The following is a 21,576-nucleotide window of genomic DNA, read 5'->3' on the forward strand; positions in this document are numbered from 1 at the left end:
CCCTGGCAATGGCTTCCCACAGCGGATCCGGTTCCCTGTTCGCTTCATCGTCAGGTCTTCAAAGCGAAGCAGGTTTGTTACGGTCTGCTGCTACGGTCTACGGTTACGGTCCACTTGGGAGCGTGTTCGCGCGAGCACACCTAGTGATGGGGCGAAAGTTGCGATACCAAAAGTATCGAAAGAAAGAAATAAAAATTAGGCGATCACTAGCGGAAAAAAAAGAAACCAGCATGAGTTTCCGGCACTAAGAAGGAAGACAGGAAGAAAAAAAACGAGACCACGAGTGGAGCCAAAAAAAAAAAAACGTCAGGCCGGAAGAAAAATTTGTTGGCAAGAAAAAAAAAAGCAACGAAAAAGCAATTGCGAATCACTCACTAAAAATTTCTGCAGCAGCAAGAAACTATCGTCAAAGACGAATATCGTCTGAACGTGCAGCATCACTACCCATAGGTATGTACATAAATTAAAAAAAGCAATAGTCCACACATGTGAAGACCACCAGATACAGAAAAAAAATCGAAAGGTGGAGTTGGGACATAGCGGATATGGCAAAGACCGAAGGCTACGCCTCGAGACAAAATTGCCAAATTCTATAAAATAATATTGATGGATATGTATGTGAAGGATTTCATGCGCAATCGGCAAGGTTAAACGTTTACTACGGCTGAAGGAAGCGCAAGACTGTGATTTCGGCAATTGGAATTTCGGATTGTCCCGAGTTGTGCGAATATTATACATAAAAAGCGAACGTGGACCACCGCCACCCAAAGCTGATAAGAGCAAATAAAAAAAAAGGCTTCACGTGTGCGTGCTTAGGTTTAGTCAGCTGGAGAATGCTAGCCATTTTATTGTTTTCGAATTCCCACACTATTGTGCCTTTGCGTTAAACACGCAAAATTAATTTCTATGAGTTGTATTAACACTAATAATTTTTCGCATATGTTCTGTCTGTACCAATTTCTTAGATGATTTTTTTTACTAATATTAAGTAAATAGTACAGTATAAAAGAAAAAAAAAAAACAAAAAGTGAAATATTCATATAACACATTCCGAAAGAGGTGGAATTTCCATATATTTTGGATATAAACTTTCTTCTCATGGCATGGTATAAGATAGTTAATCATTAACCTTGGAAATCTCGTAAGTTAGATGAGTTTTCAACGTATGTTTACGAGCTTTATACGGTTAACCCGATTTGGGACTTTTCATTAGCTATTTTACGATTATTATCTCTATATATTTAGGTCTAAAATAAATTTTAAGAATAACGCAAAAAGAGCACTAGCCGCTATGGCTATCAGCTCGGCATTATTATATTAAAGTAATATACCAGTTGAAAAAAAGAAGTTTTGACTGTTGTATAAAATAAAAATGTGTAGCTACGGTGATCACTACTATAAATTTGAATGTACAGAACAAGAGTGCTAGTTTAGTGAGCATCACTGTAAATTTTAACATCTAATTTTGTATTAATAATAAGTCTTACACATATCCTTAAATGAAACAAAAGTTAACAATGACCTTACTAGTTTAGTTGTCGAATGAAATTTTGCGTCGGTGGCCATGGTTTTTGAGGGTGGGCTAAGCACCGGGCGTCGCAACAACACCCGCGGCGCCCCTCTGTATATTCGGCCCATTTCTTTTTCATTTTAATTTTCAGCTTTTTTTGCAATTTTATTTTTCAGCAGTTTTTTTTTGAATTTGATTTTCAGCGTTAGTAACCGGCCATGTCCGGTTCGGTAGTTTGTTTGCGTCAGTTTTTTTTGAATTTGAATTTAAATTTTTGAATGTTAACGGTCTGTCCGTGACATCCGGTTCGGCCGGATGTTGTTTTATTTTGTATTGATAAGCGTTTTGAGTCGGTCTCTGCGCTTCTGTCAGGGTTTTTGATTTTGACAGCTTTCAGTTTTGATAGGCATGATAGGAACTTTTTTTCTGCTTATGGCGCAGGAACAGTAAGGTTGGCAAGGACCCGCCCCAGCCGACAATGACTAGCCACTGTGCACCAACACATCATGCCGACCGCCTTCCTTACTGCTTCCATTGTAAATGCGTATCCATAACACCTTGCACATAATGCGAAAAACGATAGAAGTGGATGCATGGGACATCTACGAAAGAGCATACTGGAGTTCTTTTTAACACGCTTTTATTAGCTTGGCCTGGATCTATGTATCCATGTATGTATGTAACGGAATCTGGAGTGGAGCCGAGAGCCCCAGTAATGCAGAGCTCCGAACTCCGTTGCACCTTTTGAAGCATTTTAAGATAGGTACTTTTAGCTAGTGCAGGCCACCAGACCAAGGCACCATAAAGAAGAATCGGGCGTACAATGGCTGTGTAAATCCAGTAGGTCATCTTAGAGGAGAATCCCCAGGAGGTGCCAATTACCCTTTTGCAGGTGAACAGCTCTGCTGCTGCCTTCTTGGATCGCTCCACTATATGGCCACTCCATAATAGCTTCCTATCCAGAATGAGTCCCAAAGACTTGACTGGATCAGCTCCAGGATGTCAGCTGGGTTCGTTGGCGTCACTGGTACTCAGGCTCTAGCCCTTGGTCGTGAGGTGATATCACGCGCCTCCACTACCTTGAGGCGCCCGCCCGGATATACCACCCCTATCAGCGTGACGGCGGCCATATAGAGGTTTACCGACCTGGCGTCATCACAGGCAATTAGCTTGACATTGCCCTGGAACCACCCTGCATCGGTGTAAGATGGAGGTGGACCAGGGTTGTCTTTCTTACCTCAATGGCCACCGTAGCGAGCGCGGCCTCGATCCACTTCCACTGTTGTTTCAGGATCTTGCCATTTTCGCTGCTCTCGTCAATAATGCCAATGATCTGCCGACCCTTGGCAATTTCGGCGAAAGACCGCGTCCAGCCTCCCTGCGTCTTGGCCCTTTTCGGAGCCGTGGGGTTGGATTCATCCATGGACCGCTGGCGTTTCGAGATTTCATCACTCTCGGCTAAAACTTTTAAAATTACTTGAACTAAAAAATTTAAAATAAATAATAGTTTAAAAAAACAGAATAATTTAATTCACAGTAAAAAGCGTGGGGTGCTTGATTTTGAATGTTACAATCATTCTATTGGCAACTATTTGAGAGGAAGGATATGAAATGTATATTTTAAGCTACGCAGATCTATTGTGTTAGGTGCAAATAAAAATAAGAATAAAGATTATTCCACCTTTCAGCTCGACGTTTCGCCAAATTTCCGCTCCTGAAGATGCTAAGGAAATTTGGCGAAACGTCGAGCTGAAAGGTGGAATAATCTTTATTCTTATTTTTATTTGCACCCAACACAATAGATCTGCGTAGCTAAAAATATACATAAATATTATCCAAACAGATCGGAAGAAAATTATAGATATGAAATTTAGTCAAATGCACCCCATGCTTTTTATTGTGAATTAAATTATTCTGCTAATAATTTAAATTTTATTGTAATTTTATTTTGAGGTGATTAACTATAAACGATTGTTTGACCTTCTACTACTGTTATATAAACTATTTTTAATTGAAAATTATTTTCTATTTTTTAGTTCGGTTTGCTATTAAAGCGTGTTTTTTTAATTTTTTTAAACTATTATTTATTTAACTTAATTTTATTTCATTTAATTTCATTCCGTTTCGTTTCGTTTTGTTTCATATTATTTCATTTCATTCTATTTTATTTCTCTTCATTTTATTTTTTTTTCACATCATTGTATTTCATATCGGTTCATATTTCATTCCATTCCATTTTGTTTCATTTCATTTTATTTCTTTTTTTCACTTTTTATACTCATTTTGACTTGATGACATTGGGCTGGTAGGTGCGGTATTCTGCCACTTTAGTAGGTCGGGGTGAAACCCTACCAAAATGGCTGGTAGGCTAATGCTGCACCTGCCCACGTCCCGTTAAAACCGTGGCGGGCCTCAAGGTACGTTCCGGCTCCGTCGCCGTTAAGTTGGTGGTGTAGGTGCGGTTGAAGATTTTCCCGCTTCGCGTCCGGTCTGGCTCTGAACGCATTACTCATAAGGTAATGCGTCAACCCTCGCGTGGCCTCCCTGCGTAGCATAGATAACCACGAGATCGTTAAAGGGCGACTACACAATCGGCTCCGGATAGCGGCCTTGAGGGGGGACTTTTTTAGAATGGACAATACTAATACGAATCCGCCAAGGATGGGGTGCGGAAGAAGAGCGCTTTTGATGGAAATCCGTCAAATCAATCTTCAGCACTCTAAGGCGGCTTCCGCAAATTTGTTGCTCTGCCTTGAAAAAGGCGGAGTGGATATAGTCCTTGTCCAGGAGCCGTGGCTGAGTAGTAACGGCAGTAAGATTTCTGGATTAAGGACTGGAAAATTCAACACCTTGGTGCATGGGGAGGCAAGTAGGCCTAGATCCTGTGTGCTTGTTAAAAAAGAGATTAAAGCTTTTATTCTCTCTAATTTCAGCAACGCTGACGTAACCACGGTCTGCCTCGAGCGAGGAAGTAATGAAATGTGGGTGGTCTCAGCGTACATGCCCCACGGGGACGTAGTGGGACCACCACCTGCGATACTGGGTGGAATCACCGCTGAAGCAAGGCGGAGAGGTGTTGGCGTGATCATCGGTGCCGATGCAAATGCCCATCATAGCATTTGGGGAAGCTCGGATACCAACACTAGAGGTGAGTCTTTATTTACTTTTATTGTAGATGAGGGACTTTGTATATGTAATAGGGGGAATGACCCGACTTTTATTACTGCGTTAAGGGAGGAGGTCCTGGACCTCACCCTGGTTAGTAGAGAACTGGAAGGTCGGATATCTGGATGGAGGGTTCTCAACGAGCACTCCTTCTCTGATCACCGATATATTCAGTTCTCAGTGAACGAAGAACGTCCCGGTAAAATATCTTTTAGGAACCCTAAAAGTACTAACTGGGACTTGTATTGTAGGAAGCTGGGAGAGCTACTGCCTGCGGTGCCTATCATTAGTTCGGGCCTGTCCGAATCTGAGATAGACGTTTTGGTGGAAAACTTCACCTCGGCAAGCAATAGCGCCTTTCAGCTGTCCTGCCCATTGAAAACTTACAGGGGGAAGGGCAAGCCGCCCTGGTGGTCGGATTCTCTTGACGACCTAAGAGCGTCCAGTCGGCGGCTCTTCAACAGAGCCAGGAGGAGTAAATTACCCTCGGACTGGGAGCTCTATAAGGTGAGTCTGGGGATTTATAAATATGAAATAAGGATAGCCAAGCGAGATGCATGGCGAAGCTTCTGCGAAAACGTAGAAGGCTGCAATGAATCCGCGAGATTTAGAAAAATACTCTCTAGGAACCCCGCTCCTCTGGGGTATCTGAGAGATGATGGTGGGGACTGGTCGATGAGTAGCGAGGAGTCCCTAAGGCTTTTACTGGACAATCATTTTCCCGATGTCCCAGTTGCGCAGGGATCTTCGCCTGCATGGTCGGCGGTCGTTGGCCATGCAGAAGTGCCTGCCATTCCAATACGGGAAAGTCAGATAACCTGGGCTATAGGGTCGTTCAAGCCCTATAAGTCTCCGGGCCCGGATGGAATCATTCCTGCGCAGCTTCAAAGGTCTTTGGGGATTTCCTGCCGCTGGTTGGCCATCATATATACTAACTGCCTCAGGCTTAACTATATCCCGAAGTCTTGGCACACGGTTAGGGTTATTTTCATTCCGAAGGCCGGCAGAAGCTCTCATGTATCACCTAAGGATTTCAGGCCAATCAGTCTCTCGTCGTTTCTTCTTAAGACGTTTGAGCGGTTGATTGACCTGTACCTGCGGGAAAGGATACCTCGGGGGTTACTGTCGGCTTCACAACATGCGTACTGCAAGGGCAGATCGACGGAAACGGCTCTCCATTCGATTGTAAAGCAAATAGAGGGGTCCCTCGAACACAAAGAGTATGCTCTGGGTGCCTTTCTAGACATCGAGGGAGCTTTTAACAATGTCTTACCGGGGTCAATCGAAAGAGCTCTGGTGGGTTTAGGAGTCGAGGCGGCTCTGGTTGAGTTTATTAGCAAACTTCTATGCGGCAGAATTGTCGCAGCGGAGTGGGGAGGGGCCATAATTAAGAGGAAGGTGTGCAGGGGCACGCCACAGGGGGGTGTCCTATCTCCTCTCCTCTGGGTTGTGGTAGTCAACGAGCTTCTTGTGGAGCTGGAAGCCAATGGTTGTCGGGTGGTTGCCTATGCAGATGACCTCGCTATCCTAGTCAGAGGCAAATTTCTGGGCGCCCTGCGCGATGTTCTTCAGGGCTACCTGGATACTGTGGCTAGGTGGGCTGAATCATGTGGATTGGCGGTCAACCCGGGAAAAACGGAATTGGTCCTTTTCACAAGAAGATATAAGGTGCCCGATTTCAGAACTCCCTCGATTGGAGGGGTACCGTTGGTACTTTCTGATAGGGTTAAATATTTGGGGATTGTTTTGGACAAGAAACTGTCCTGGAGACCCAATGTGGAAGATCGGGCCAGGAAGGCCGCCATTGCCTTGTACTGCTGCAGAGGAGCTATCGGAAAGAGATGGGGACTCTCGCCAAGAATAGTACACTGGCTTTATGAGATGGTGGTCAAACCGATTCTGCTATATGGGGTGCTGGTCTGGTGGAAAGCACTGGACACGCCGAGCACCTCCAAAATGTTAGTGTCAGTGCAACGGACGGCGCTGATCGGTATCAGTGGCGCTCTCAGAACAACGCCTACCTTGGCACTGAACGTCATGCTGAACATATACCCAGTAGATATTGCGGGAAAGGCGGCCGCGGCAAGGTCGTTGGTCAGGCTTCGTGATATGGGATATAGACTTTCTGACCGCGGACACTCTAGCCTTCTTACCAGTTTCGACTTCATCCCGGACAGAACGGACTACTGTATGCCGATAACAGCTCCCTATACAACCTTCACCCCAGTTATTCCAGAGAGAGAGGATTGGGGAAGAGGAATTATCTGGGGCATGGACCGGTTAACTTGTTCACGGATGGGTCAAAGCTGGATGGAAAGGTTGGTGGGGGGGTCTTTTGTCAAGAGCTAAATTTAAGCCGCAAGTTTAAGTTGGCTGATCACTGCAGTGTATTCCAAGCGGAAATTGCTGCGATTAAGGATGCGGTGGATGGAATGCTATCCAGTGCTACCACTGTTAGGGAATTTAACATCTACTCTGATAGCCAATCGGCTATCAAGGCCTTGAGCTCAACTACAGTGCGATCGAGGGTGGTCTGGGAGTGCCTGACCTCGCTTGCGATTGCATCGAATTATTTTACAATTAAGATTATCTGGGTCCCGGGCCATAGTGATATCCCGGGTAACTGTCAAGCGGATCTCTTAGCCCGCATCGGTACAACTGAACCGGATGAAGATGGCTGTAGGGACTTCGGGATCCCGCTGGCCACTTGTGGATTGCTCCTCCATAGCTGGGCCTCGAATCAGCTCAGCAAACGTTGGGCGGATACCACGTCTTGCAGGGTAGCAAGATCTTTCTGGCCGAAAGTGGATGGCAGGAGGTCTGCTGAAATAATTGGGTTCACTAAGGCTCACCTATCAATGGTCATTGGGGTTTTGACAGGGCACTGTCCCATGGGTATCCATGCGGTACGTCTCAATATACTGGAAACTCCATCCTGCTGCAGCTGTATGGAGGATGATGAGGTGGAATCACCAAATCACTTTATGCTTGATTGTCCAGCTTTTGCCAGAATTAGGCGAAAGTACTTCGGTCGCGACTCACTTGGATCTCCCGAGGATATATCCAAAGTTGAGATCGGTATCATTCGGAGCTTTATCGTTGCTACCCAACGATTCTCTAAGTAGCTGGATCTAGGTCACCGTTATTTTTGGTGTATGTGGTATCACAACGGACCTTCGTGTTGTACAAGTGAGCTATCCTTATCAGGGCAGCTACCACCTAACCTATCCTATCCTATACTCAGTTGAGCAGAGCTCACAGAGTATATTAACTTTGATTGGATAACGGTTGGTTGTACAGGTATAAAGGAATCGAGATAGATATAGACTTCCATATATCAAAATCATCAGTATCGAAAAATTCGATTGAGCCATGTCCGTCCGTCCGTCCGTCCGTAAGTTAACACGATAACTTGAGTAAATTTGGAGGTATCTTGATGAAATTTGGTACGTAGGTTCCTGGGCACTCATCTCAGATCGCTATTTAAAATGAACGATATCGGACAATAACCACGCCCACTTTTTCGATATCGAAAATTTCGAAAAATCGAAAAAGTGCGATAATTCATTACCAAATACGGATTAAGCGATGAAACTTGGTACGTGAGTTGAACTTATGACGCAGAATAGAAAACTAGTAAAATTTTGGACAATGGGCGTGGCACCGCCCACTTTTAAAAGAAGGTAATTTAGCAGTTTTGCGGCCACCGTGGTGTGATGGTAGCGTGCTCCGCCTACCACACCGGATGCCCTGGGTTCAAACCCCGGGCAAAGCAACATCAAAAATTTTAGAAATAAGGTTTTTCAATTAGAAGAAAATTTTTCTAAGCGGGGTCGCCCCTCGGCAGTGTTTGGCAAGCGCTCCGGGTGTATTTCTGCCATGAAAAGCTCTCAGTGAAAACTCATCTGCCTTGCAGATGCCGTTCGGAGTCGGCATAAAATCATGTAGGTCCCGTCCGGCCAATTTGTAGGGAAAATCAAGAGGAGCACGACGCAAATTGGAAGAGAAGCTCGGCCTTGGATCTCTTCGGAGGTTATCGCGCCTTATATTTATTTATTTTAATTTAGCAGTTTTGCAAGCTGTAATTTGGCAGTCGTTGAAGATATCATAATGAAATTTGGCAGGAACGTTACTCTTATTACTATATGTGTGCTTAATAAAAATTAGCGAATTCAGAGAACGACCACGCCCACTTTTTAAAAAAAAATTTTTTTTAATTCAAATTTTAAAATAAAAGTTAATATCTTTACATTTATAAGTAAATTATGTCAACATTCAACTCCAGTAATGATATGTTGCAACAAAATACAAAAATAAAAGAAAATTTCAAAATGGGCGTGGCTCCGCCCTTTTTCATGTTATTTGTCTAGGATACTTTTAATGCCATAAGTCAAACAAAAATTTACCAATCCTTGTGAAATTTGGTAGAGGCTTAGATTCTAGGACGATAAATGTTTTCTGTGGAAAAGGGTGAAATCGGTTGAAGCCACGCCCAGTTTTTATACACAGTCTACCGTCTGTCCTTTCGCTCGGCCGTTAACACGATAACTTGAGCAAAAATCGATATATCTTTACTAAACTCAGTTCACTTTTTCGATATCGAAAATTACGAAAAATGAAAAAAATGCCATAATTATATACCAAGTACGAAAAAAGGGATGAAACATGGTAATTGTATTGGTCTGTTGACGAAAAATATAACTTTAGAAAAAATCTTGGTAAAATGGGTGTGACACCTACCATATTAAGCTCAAGAAAATGAAAAAGTTTTGCAGGGCGAAATCAAAAGCCCTTGGAATCTTGGAAGGAATACTGTTCGTGATATTACATATATAAATAAATCAGCGGTACCCGACAGATGATGTTCTGGATCACCCTGGTCCACATTTTAGTCGATATTTCGAAAACGCCTTCACATATAAAACTAAGGGCCACTCCATTTTAAAACCCTCATTAATACCTTTCATTTGATACCCATATTGTACAAACGCATTTTAGAGTCACCCCTGGTCCACGTTTATGGCGATATCCCGAAAAGGCATCCACCTATAGAACTAAGGCCCATTCCCTTTTAAAATACTCATTCACACCTTTCATTTGATACCCATATCGTACAAACAAATTCTAGAGTCACCCCTGGTCCACCTTCAAGGCGATATGTCGAAAAGGCGTCCACCTATAGAACTAAGGCCCACGCCCTTTTAAAATACTCATTAACACCTTTTATTTGATACCCATGTTGTACAAACGCATTCTAGAGTCACCCCTGGTCCACGTTTATGGCGATATCCCGAAAAGGCGTCCACCCACAGAACTAAGGCCCACTCCCTTTTAAAATACTCATTAACACCTTTCATTTGATACCCATATTGTACAAACGCATTCTAGAGTCACCCCTGGTCCACGTTTATGGCGATATCCCGAAAAGGCATCCACCTATAGAACTAAGGCCCACTCCCTTTTAAAATACTCATTAACACCTTTCATTTGATACCCATATAGTACAAACAAATTCTAGAGTCACTCCTAGTCAGGCATGCTTAACGAACGAACCCATATCATTTCGTTACGATAATTAACATTAATAAACGAAACAAACTCATTTCGTTTCGTTTATTAACGTTGATTATCGTAACGAAATGATATCGGTTCGTTGGTTAAGCATGCCTGCCCCTGGCCCACCTTTATGGCGATATCTCGAAAAGGCGTCCACATATAGAACTAAGGCCCACGCCCTCTTAAAATACTCATTAACACCTTTCATTTGATACTCATATCGTACAAACAAATTCTAGAGTCACCCCTGGTCCATATTTATGGCGATATCTCGAAAAGGCGTCCACCTATAGAACTTAGGCCCACGCCCTTTTAAAATACTCATTAATACCTTTCATTTGATACCCATATCGTACAAAATAAATTCTAGAGTCACCCCTGGTCCACCTTTATGGCGATATCTCGAAACACATTTTATTTGATACCCATATCGTACAAATAAATTCTAGAGTCAGGCCTGGTCCACCTTTATGGCGATATCCCTAAATGGCGTCCATCTATAGAACTATGGCCCACTTCCTCTTAAAATACTCTTTAATACCTTCCATTTGATACAAATGTCATACAAACACATTCCAGGGTTACCCTAGGTTCTTTTTACAACATGGTGATTTTCCCTTACTTTGTCTCCACAGCTCTCAACTGAGTATGTAATGTTCGGTTACACCCGAACTTAGCCTTCCTTTCTTGTTTTCGTTTCATTTTAATTTCATATCACTCCGTTTCATTTTATTTTATAATATTTTATTTTTTTGTTTTATTTCGTAAAATTTTATTTCATTTTACTCTACTTTTATTTTATTTTAATCTTTTTTGTTTTAATTTATCTTATTTTATTTTGTTTTATTTTATTTTAATTTATTTTTGTTTTATTTCACTTTACTTTATTTTATTTTGTTTTAATAATTTTATTTTGTTTTATTTTATTTTATTTTATTTTCTTTTATTCTATTTCGTCTCATTTTAATTCTATACTTTTAATTTCATTGAATTTTGTTGCGTTTCCTTTCATTACTACTTATATTACTTCATTTAATTTAATTTTGTTGCATCTCATTTCGTTACATTTTTTGTTCATTTAGTTTTATTTCATTTCATTCCATTTAATTTCGTCTCATTTAATTTCATTCCAAGTCATTTCATTTTATCTTATTTAATTTTAGTTATTTTTCTTTCATTTCATTTCGTTTAACTCCATTATATTCTATATATATTTAGCTGCATTTCATATAGTTTCGTATAATTTCGTCTTATTTCTTTTCGTTTCCACATGATTTATATATTTTTCATTTCATTTTATATCATTCCGTTTCATTTCATATAGTTTCATATTTTTCGTTTCAGTTAATTTTTTTGTTTCATTTCACTTCGCTCCGTTTCATTTTATTTTGTTTCATCTCACTTCATTCCATTTTATTTCATTGAATTTATTTTTCTTTTAATACGTTCCACTCGAATTTTGGTATGCCAATTCACTTTATTTAATTTTATTCCATTTCATTTTCTTTGGTTTCGTCCCAACTTATTTTTTTACTTTATTTTATTACATTTTATTTTATTTTTATTTATTCACTTTAATGAATTTTTGTTTTATTTTTTTTATTTTGTTTTGTTTTATTTTACTTTGTCAATTCAATTTATTTTTTTATCATTCTAAATTTTAATTCCTTTTATTCCATTTTAATTTTTTTATTTTTTTTATTATATGTAAATTATATAAAAATTATATGAAATTTGTAAATTAAAAAAGAATTAATAAAAAGTATGGAATATTTGTTGGCAATTTTTTGTACATAAGAAAGTTAAAAAAAATTTGGAGCATTTTTCATTCCGCATGTGGAATTTTTGAGTATTAGGAATCCGGTTTTTGGATATTTTAAAGGACGGTCTGACAACACTACATATTGACGTTCAAAGCCATTGTGAATTCATACAAGTGGCGAATGTTTGATAAAAACGTTCACAATAGTAAACAGCCTCGATCACCTGTCCAATCGCTGTTTGATTACTTAAATCACTTGCTCAATAGTGTTTTACAAATATTTTTGTAGACGACCGATATATTGCATTATTTACATATTTTAAAATTTTTGCTTAACTGGCTCCTCAAATATAATCTACTAACTAAATTTTAGAAAAGAATGTTAATATAAAGTCTAATATTCTGAGTACATAGTTAAAAGAAAAGCTGATTTAAAACACAAATGGACTATTCATGGCACTTCAATTTAATAATCGCGAGAAAACAAAACAAACCTTTCTTCCATTCTGTGGCCATTCGCGACAGCCGTTCTCCCTGTCAGCTATTATTTGACAGGTAGCTATGGCAATGGAGGAATAGAAAGATTTTTCACTTGTATGAGTTCACAATGTTCAAAGCTGTCATTGGCACCTACAAGTATGCAGTCGTTGCCGAATAACAGCTCATACGGACACGAAATATCCCATTTAACCATGGACAAAATCCGCACAATGCCTATACAAAATTATCCACTTTTATACTCTTGTATTATCCAGGTTTTTACGCAGTTATGGTTGGCAGGGTCAGGTGTGCTCCATAAGAGATTATCTGCCGCTACGAAAATTTCTCCATTATATCGATAGTGCCCTTCGATACTATCGGCGTATATCGATAGTCGATAATTTTCCACCTCTATTAGTAATGCCAATGTTGTATTTGTCGATCAGCTGATCAGTTTTTTTTGAAATCTTATCGATAGATGTTCATTAGTTCACACATATCCACTTCAGGGTTAGAGAAACATAAAAATCCTATGCTCCTATTCCTAATGCCCCCTTCTATAACCATGTCATTCTTGAATTCAAGTAGTCGCCATCTTGTGAAGGGGGTGAGAAGAGGGAAGTCGTTTAAATTTTTTTCCCATCGTCTCTCTGCTTGAATGGCATTTTTTGTTTCCCACTTGTTTGCAAGAAAAATTGATAGATGTAAAGGCGAATACCCTAATAGAGAGCATACAAAGGCCACCAACAGAGTTAGGATTTTTTTACGTCTTTTGAACTTAAGGCCATACCATGACCAGTTGGGCCAATTCTTATAGCGTATTCGGACTCAGCGCATAAAAAGGCAGAGAAAATATGAGCCGCATTACGTTATCCGCATACTTTGAATTTTTTTGTATAGCTGTGTTAACAAGAAATTAGATCAGTTTTTAAAACTTTTGTTGTGCCAGAACAATGAATTTGCTAAATCTCGGAGAATAAAAGGGATGCGAGCAAAACAGTTATCTCAGTTGAAAGAGCATGTCGTTACCAATTACGTTGTGAGCATAATTTATTGATACATTTTTACATTAAAAACTCATACTTCTTATTTTAAGGGAGCAATAAACTTTGAAACTCGGTTTGCCAACATTTTCATTTTGGCACATATATGCTTCTGGCAAGCGGTGGACGATATGACGATATATCCTCCTGTCGCGTCGTATAATGTGCATGAACCTTTTGAAGGAATAACCGTGACAGATTGCCTGCGACAGCATTTATATCCCGTTACCAATTACGCTTACCAATAAACTCAATCATAGACTAAAATAAAGCTATGATTACAGGAACTAATCGCTTCTATGCTATATGCTATGAACCAATACAAGAGCGCATTATTTAAGCTGCGACTGAATAACAAACAGTACATGTCCCAGAAAATGATACAGAGGCGGCTATAGAAACACCCTCGCTAACAAAATATATCCACTATTAAATCGATGGCCGCAGAAATAGTAATGTTATGTATGTATATATATACTACTATTTCCGATCTTCCAACTAATTTCCCGGACCTGCTCAAGAGATCTTCTACGTCAAAAAAATGTGATTTTTAAGAAGTGGTTATTTAGGTTTAGATCAGACTTTTTCAGTATTTTCCTCAAATGATGTCGATGTATCGTGTTCTAAGAAATTTTTGATGATATCTCGGGTTTGTCATACAATATAGCTAACTTGAATTTAAATTTAAGGATGCTTTTAATTACATTCGAAGTTTTGATATTTTCTTTTTATTTGAAACGCAAGTTTTGGCTGAGGATAGATCAAAGTTCTTTCATCTTTCATTGATAATCTCAGTTACATTGGATAGATGCAACCAAAGCACATAAGGCTGGCCGTGCTAGTGGTGGTTGCTTGTTTGGTTTTAAAAGTGGTATTGAATCGCGCTACAGACTGAAATTCGTCAGAGCTTATGGTTGCACATATTTGTCTGTCCATCTAAGTGATGCCGTCTTCTGTTTCATTCCGCAATACTTGAACTGCACGCGGTGGAATTCTGATTTTACATGTCTCCTAAATTTTCTAGAAAATGTCAAACCCAGCTCATTTTGCATTGTTGATGACCTCAATTGCCGTGTAGGCTCATCCCAAGTAGTAGGAAAGGAAGCATTATCTGAAGTGTCTGATGTTCATGTCTCACGTGTTTCCAAGGACTCGGTGGTAGATAATAAAGGCAAACAAGTTCTTAGTTTGGCTGAAGACTTTGGTGGGGTTATTTTAAATGGTAGGGTGGATGGAGATCTGAGTGGTGAATTTACTTTTTGCGGCGGGGTTGGCCGTACAGTGGTCGATTATGCTATCTGTTCTTTTGACATTTTGGGCCTAATCGATAGTTTTTCTGTAGGATCAAAATGCTTCTCGGATCATATGCCGATCGTTATGAAATTCCAAGGTCGCGTCTTCGATTCGATGCCAATGTCGGGCCTTCATCTTCTGCCAGACCCTCATGGTAACCGCGCAGTGCGGAAAAACACAAAGAGGCTATCGCTGGTTCCTGCAATAACGATTATATATACTCCGTGGTACCTATTGATCAGAAAGTGTATATAATTACCGAAAAAGTCAAGTCGGTAGCACAAATCGCCAAAGGAAACTATCGTTTCTCACCGAAAAATGAGTGGTTTGACAGCCAGTGCTCAAAATTAGGCAGAAAGGTAATGAATGCTTTAAATATAAATAGAGATAGTACCAAATGCAATAAAGCCCCAGGGAAGAATGGCGTATGTTATGAGTTTTATAAATTTGCTCCGCAATGCTTCCTCAATGAACTGCTGGCGCTTCTAAATTTGATATACATGAGAAAGCAGATCCCTTCCTCTTTCAGTTCCGTAATTTTGATCGCTCTTTTCAAAAAAGGTGATCCTAAAATTACCACAAATTACAGAGGTTTGTCTCTTTTAGATACTATCTACAAAATCTTCTCTGCGCTCTTACTGAATCGCATAAATGCTTGGATCGATTGTAACAATGCCTTGGATGAGTCCCAAGCAGGGTTTCGCAGGGGATATTCGACAATAGACAATATCTTTGCGCTTTCAAGTATTGTTAATCTAAACTTTTGCCTTCTTTGTAGACTTCTCGCGAGCTTTTGATACGATTCCCCGCAATATGCTCTTTTACAAACTAGCCTCCTATGGTATTTCTACTCATATGATTGAAATTTTGAGTCTTATCTACGCTAATACATCCTGTAAGGTTTTGTTCGACGGCAAACTGTCCGAATCTTTCCCTGTAAATCACGGGGTCCGTCAAGGCTGTCTTTTAAGTCCGATTTTATTTTCTTTATGCTTAAATTACTTGAATGATTATCTGTGCGGGGGCGCCATGGCTGATAACAGTAAGGGAAAGGTACATATGTATGCGGATGATTTTGTCCTAGTTGCTGAATCTCTGGAACACTAATGGGCACTAACTGTCAACCTGAGCAAGTCGAAAATCATGATATTTAGGAAAGGTGGTAGAATGCCTGGATCCTGAAAAAGGTCTTATGGCAGCGAAGACACTGAAATAGTTAACGAATACAAATATTTAGGACCCAGCGGGTTAGGGGTCTGAATATTCCCGCGGTAGGTATGCCTGTCGTAAGAGGCGACTAAAATACCAGATTCAAGGGGCTGTGTAGCGAAACCCTTCAGGTTGCCAGCGCAATATATAGCTTCTCGAAACCCAATTGTCAACCTCACCTATCCGCGGCGAATCCTGTTTGACTAACAGACGAGGCTCTGGCGACCCCAAGCTCCTCATGGAACTTGGGGGTGGGGAGGGAGGGGATGGCCTGAAGGTTTAATGTGGCCACATAAATCGTTCCCGAGATGGTCGGGCTAGCACCTAATGGTGCTGTGGTACCGGAGCGTACCGGATCTGTATCCGGCAAAGGACCATTACATCGATAGCACTCCCCAAAGCCTTCGGGGAGCAACCTTATCGCTACAACAACAACAACAAATATTTTGGTGTTCTCCTCACTTGTCAGTTATCTTTTACTAAGCACTTAGATTCAAAGTTGGTGGATGTTAAAAATGCTATTATCGGAACGTGGTTGAAATACATTAACAACCCCCGTATCTGTTTGAGCCAGAAAATAAAAATCTTTGAGGCTGCTTCCAGGTCCATCATGTTATATGACGCACAAATATGGGGAGTCGCCCCTTTCGACCAAGTCGAGAAACTCTTTTGATTTTTTATAAAAAATCTGATTTTCCTTCCCTCTAACACGCCAAATTACATGCTGCATCTGGAAACAGGTTTGCAACCCCTATATTTACACACGCTCCGTCTACACATGCTTTATATTGCTCGTTGTCTCAGACTTACCCATGACAGACTACCTCGCATCCTGGCAGTGGAGACAGCCAAGCTGGGGATCTCTTGGGCAAACGTTTGGAAAGAACTCGCTAACAGAGTTAATTTACCTTTCATTACGGAATTTTCAACAGCTAATATTCAGGCTTTCACGTCTTCGCTTTTAGATCGCCTTGCTGAGAGTAATACGAGTATGTTCCTAGAAATGGCTCAAAAGTCTACTATCCACGATATGTACCCCATGTTAGTGCCATTAGAGAGCTCATATTTCACGGATGATTTCACCGCGTATGCCGTTAGCTTAATTCTACGTGCAAAGGGAGGCTTGCTGAACCTAAACGCAAGAGCTTACAAAAACACATCGTCTCCATTTGGCACAGTGTGTAACTTGCAGGTTGCAGAAGACGCTTATCACTTTATTGGTTCATGTCCTATATATAACAATATCTGTTTGCTCTATTTTGGGGAAAGAACTTTAGATATGGCAAATTTCGACTTTGTTGCCAAGTTTCTTGCAGACAGCATTAAATTCAGGAACTTAATATTAAACGAATTCTCATAGCTTGTAAGCAATTTATTTAACATGCAATGCGACACGCAATAAATTCTGTTCTTGTCGCGATTTTGTACTTTTATTTATTTATATGTTTCTTCGATTTTCATAGTAGCTTTAGTCATAAGCTGTATTCTGATTTGTTAAAATAAATATATACTACTACTACTACTATATGCTACTAGTGAGTGAGTTAGTAGAGGCTGTTCCTTAGAGTTTTTCTGCGACATGTGGTACTTATTCACAACACAATCCGTAGGAAAAATATAAATTCATTTTCCTTTGTTGTTCTTGTTTTGTTTCAGTCACAGTCACGAGTAAAACCGTAGTGACTGAGAGGTCACAATCACATTTAACGTTCCTCAAAAATCACTGCATCGGCCAACATTAATCCTCATATTTTTGTTTGCTGGACTATTTAGTCTAAAACTTGGGTGCACTATTATTCACCGATATATTGGCAGTCCTGTAGATTGTAGAATTGCAACTCTAATTTTTTCATTTGGTTGACTGTGCTGTTGGCTTGTTCGGATCACCCAATTTTGTTAATTAAAATCATTTGCAAATAATAAAATGTGACTTAAAAAGTTTATAAAAGTAGATTTAATACAATGTTATGATTTAAAATATATTGTTTTTGCATTTGCTAGCTTTTTCATCTTTATTTGTGGCCCTCATTCTATCGTACCGACCACTAGTGAAACTTGTTTTGTTGTTGTGTTTAGTAGCTTAGAAGGAAAGTCGGATTACCCGTTCATGTTCTGTCGAGAGGAGTGGTTGATTTTGCAACAAATAAAGTAAAAAGTGCCATAAACGTCAAACCACCAACTAAAAACAGTTAAGACGCATTGCGAGCATAGTTCAAAACAAAAGTAATAACTAGAAGTTTTGAGAACAGGATCAACCAACAAGTTTTTCTGAAGCATTGAGGGGCGGTGGCGGCGGCACAGCCAGTTGTACCCATATATCTGCTTAATGTAAGCTTGTTGCTACTACTAATTTGGTTGGTATTGTGTTGGAGTGGGAAGTTAGGATACCAAGCGACCGGTGAAAAGCATTGATTGGACATTCGTTGATTAGTTTACTTAACGTTAATTTGGCGGTAAGAAAGCAGAAATTGTCGCCAAAGTTGTTTGGGCGTAAGCGTGTGTGTAAATGTAAAGTGTGCTAAAGAGTTGGGAAATGTTGCGCTTTTTAAGTCGGCGTAAGGTGCGTAGCAACTATGTGGAAAACAGAGGTGGCGCTGGTGGAGGAGGAGGAACCGGTGTTGCGAATACACCCAGTAGTGGTGTTAGTGGTACGCAAATAAAGGCGCATCGTATGCCTATAAACAAAAATAAAATTGAATGTCGTGTAGTGCTGCTGGACAATACAGACCTCTCCATAGAACTGTCGGTGAGTAGATAAAGGAACTTAAGCTATATGATACAAATAGTATATAAAACACAATTTATTCATATATATTTAAAGTCAACCTTTAGAGTGAAAAAGGGAAAGTCTGCCAATTTGACATTGCCTTAATCAAATTATGCGATTGGTTGCACAAAGTTCACAAAATTCGTTAGCGTATTTTAACGTTCTTACATTGGAGGTTGCTAACATTAAGCGTGTGGTTAATGCTTGAAAGTAATTTTAATGCTTTTAAATAGGTAGTATTCTACTCTTGTATGCACGCATATATTAATGTGTGTAGCTAGCAAACTTGCTTTAATTTTTTAAGTGCTCACCTGCCAAAAAACAGATCTTAAGCTCAATTAAATTGCTAATCTATATATCGCTAGCTTAAGTCACAAAGGTTATAACAAATTAAATGGGGTTACAACAAATTAAATGGGGATTACGGACCAAGTTAAGAAAACCTCATCACAAGATGGTGCTCGTGGAACTCGACCTGTCAATAGCTTTTGGAATGAAACCTCTAATTCTAGAAGAATTGAACAGTGGGTACCATAGGGTGGTGTCCTATCCCCGCTTCTGTTTAATTTCAACATATGAAAGCTTTTCCCATCAGAAGGACTACAATCATTTCCCGTGCCAACGACTGCACGATAATGGCAATTCACCCTCCAATACGTGAATTAAAATAAATAAATGAAAATCGCTATAACCTACAAAGAGATTTTAAACTAGCTTCTCTTGTTGTTGTTGTTGTTGTAGCAATTCTCGCCCCACCTAATAGCCGCGACCGATCACAAATTGTCATCAATATCCTCTAACGGGAGTCCAAAGAAAACTTGCCGTTTAAACAGGGGTGGACCATAAGGAAAGGGGTGTTAGAGGCGTTGGTTCCACATTACAATTAAAGAGATGGTTGGTGTCATGTGGGGACATATTGCAAGCGGGGCATACATTTTTTATGTCCGGGTTGATTCTGGATAGGTAAGACTTTAACCTGTTACAGTATCCAGAACGAAGTTGAGAGTAAGAGTGACGCGCGTTTCTCTTCCGCGAGTTCTGGATATTTTTCTTCAAGTACTGGATTCACCGGGCAATACGAAGGTAGTAGTTATGAGTGGTATCAGCTGTTTGAGTTGTTGCCGCCGTGGGGCGCGAGCAGCAGCGGGTACTTGTTGTGGCTTGCTGAGCAGCGAGGCTGCTGGAAGGTAGAGGGGGGGGGGCGCTTAGGCGTAGACTACGGGACGCCCTTGGGCGTGAGCAGCAAGGAGCCACAAAAGATTTATAAAAGTTACGTGGACGTCGGGTTTTGGGATCAAGCCCAGAACAACCTGTCCAATGCAACCATCCCTTGCACGAGACACACTGAACAGAGTATGACCGTCCTAAAAAGATTCTTTTCTGGCAAATGCAGCAAAACCATTTCTCAGGACCGGGGTCAGGAGACGGACCCGGATTGGGTTCGATACCTTCCCGGAGTAAGAGAATATGTAGCAGTCCTGCTGCAAGGAGCTGCTGGGAGGATGCCAATTTGTGGGAGGGACGAGACAAATTAAATGGGGTCACACTGAAATGACAGTCCTTGGTCGGGAAAAATCCCGAGTCGCTCCGGTACATAGAACCGACTGCCTTGGGAAGCGTACGTAAGCTCCTAGGCGGTGCTGGTTCATCAATCACATGTCTTTTGGGATGCCCAGGTTTCTGGGTATTCAACAGGAACTCTTTGGTCAGCATCTCATTTCTCTTCCCGATGGGGAGTATTCTCGCCCCATTATGCAGATGGTGTTCTGGGGACATAAGAAGACAGCCCGTGGCGATTCTGAGAGCAGTATTTTGGCAGGCCTGTAGTTTCTTCCAGTGGGTAATTTTTAGACTTGGCGACCATCGATAGCTTCGAAATTGCTAACATGTTTGCGGATTTCTTCGAATCTAATTATTCAAACACCTATGATTACCAGCCATCGAATTATCCTTTCAGATTGTCTCCTCTTCATTCCCAGGCAGTCCCATATATGTACTGATGATGTTTTAACTCATCTGGAAAATCTAAAAATTTCTTATTCTAGTGGTACGGATCATATTCCGTCGGTAGTGCTGAAATCTTGTGCTCGATACTTATATCGACCTCTAACCTGTTTGTTTAATGCGTCCCTGAAGCAAGGGGTATTCCCCAAGAAGTAGAAAGAATCATTCATTATACCACTTCATAAAAATGGAAGCAGAAAGTGGGTTATAAATTATAGAGGAATAGCCAAACTCAACACTATTCCTAAGCTATTTGAATTGATTATCACAAAACAGATTGCTTTTAGATTATCTTCATTAATTGTCTTTTCACAACACTGCTTTTGCAAGGGTAAATCAACGGTGTCCAACTTGCTCGAGTTTACAACCTTTGTATCCAAAAGTTTTAAGACTAATTGTGAAGTTGATGTTATTTATACTGATTTTAGTAAGGCATTTGATAAAGTTTCTCATTCTATACTTTTATTCAAACTTGATCGGTTAGGATTTCCTCCTTTGCTATCTTGGGTTTCTTCTTATGTGAGGGAAAGAAAACAAACAGTTATATTTAATAATTGTTGGTCTCGGTTCATAAACGTAACTTCTGGTGTTCCCCAAGGCAGCCATCTTGGTCCGGTTTTGTTTCTGTTGTTCATTAATGACCTTCCTAGTGTTTTGAAGAGCTGTAAGCCGTTGATGTACGCTGATGATGTCAAACTTGTAATGCCTATCCACTCACCCGTGGATAGGGCATGTCTTCAGGCTGATCTGAATAGTCTTGGTGACTGGTGTAATGTAAACGCCATGT

General features: G+C 40.4%; 1 protein-coding gene across 4 annotated transcripts in view; it reads left to right on the forward strand.

Moving 5' to 3' along the window:
• The first annotated feature begins 246 nt into the window (after nucleotides 1-246).
• Nucleotides 247-21,576, forward strand: part of yrt (erythrocyte membrane protein band 4.1-like yurt) — a 49,253-nt gene continuing 27,923 nt past the window's right edge. For 3 of the 4 annotated variants that reach the window (XM_067760788.1, XM_067760791.1, XM_067760789.1), the window contains exon 1: nucleotides 17,876-18,764. In XM_067760788.1, coding sequence (XP_067616889.1) covers nucleotides 18,552-18,764 — 213 coding nt within the window. In that variant the 5' untranslated portion in view covers nucleotides 17,876-18,551. Of the gene's footprint in view, nucleotides 451-17,875; nucleotides 18,765-21,576 lie in introns of those variants that run through there. The other variant, XM_067760790.1, reaches the window with a different exon arrangement.

This window comes from Eurosta solidaginis, chromosome 1, assembly GCF_040869045.1.
Source record: "Eurosta solidaginis isolate ZX-2024a chromosome 1, ASM4086904v1, whole genome shotgun sequence".
Classification (NCBI taxonomy): Eukaryota; Metazoa; Arthropoda; class Insecta; order Diptera; family Tephritidae; genus Eurosta; species Eurosta solidaginis.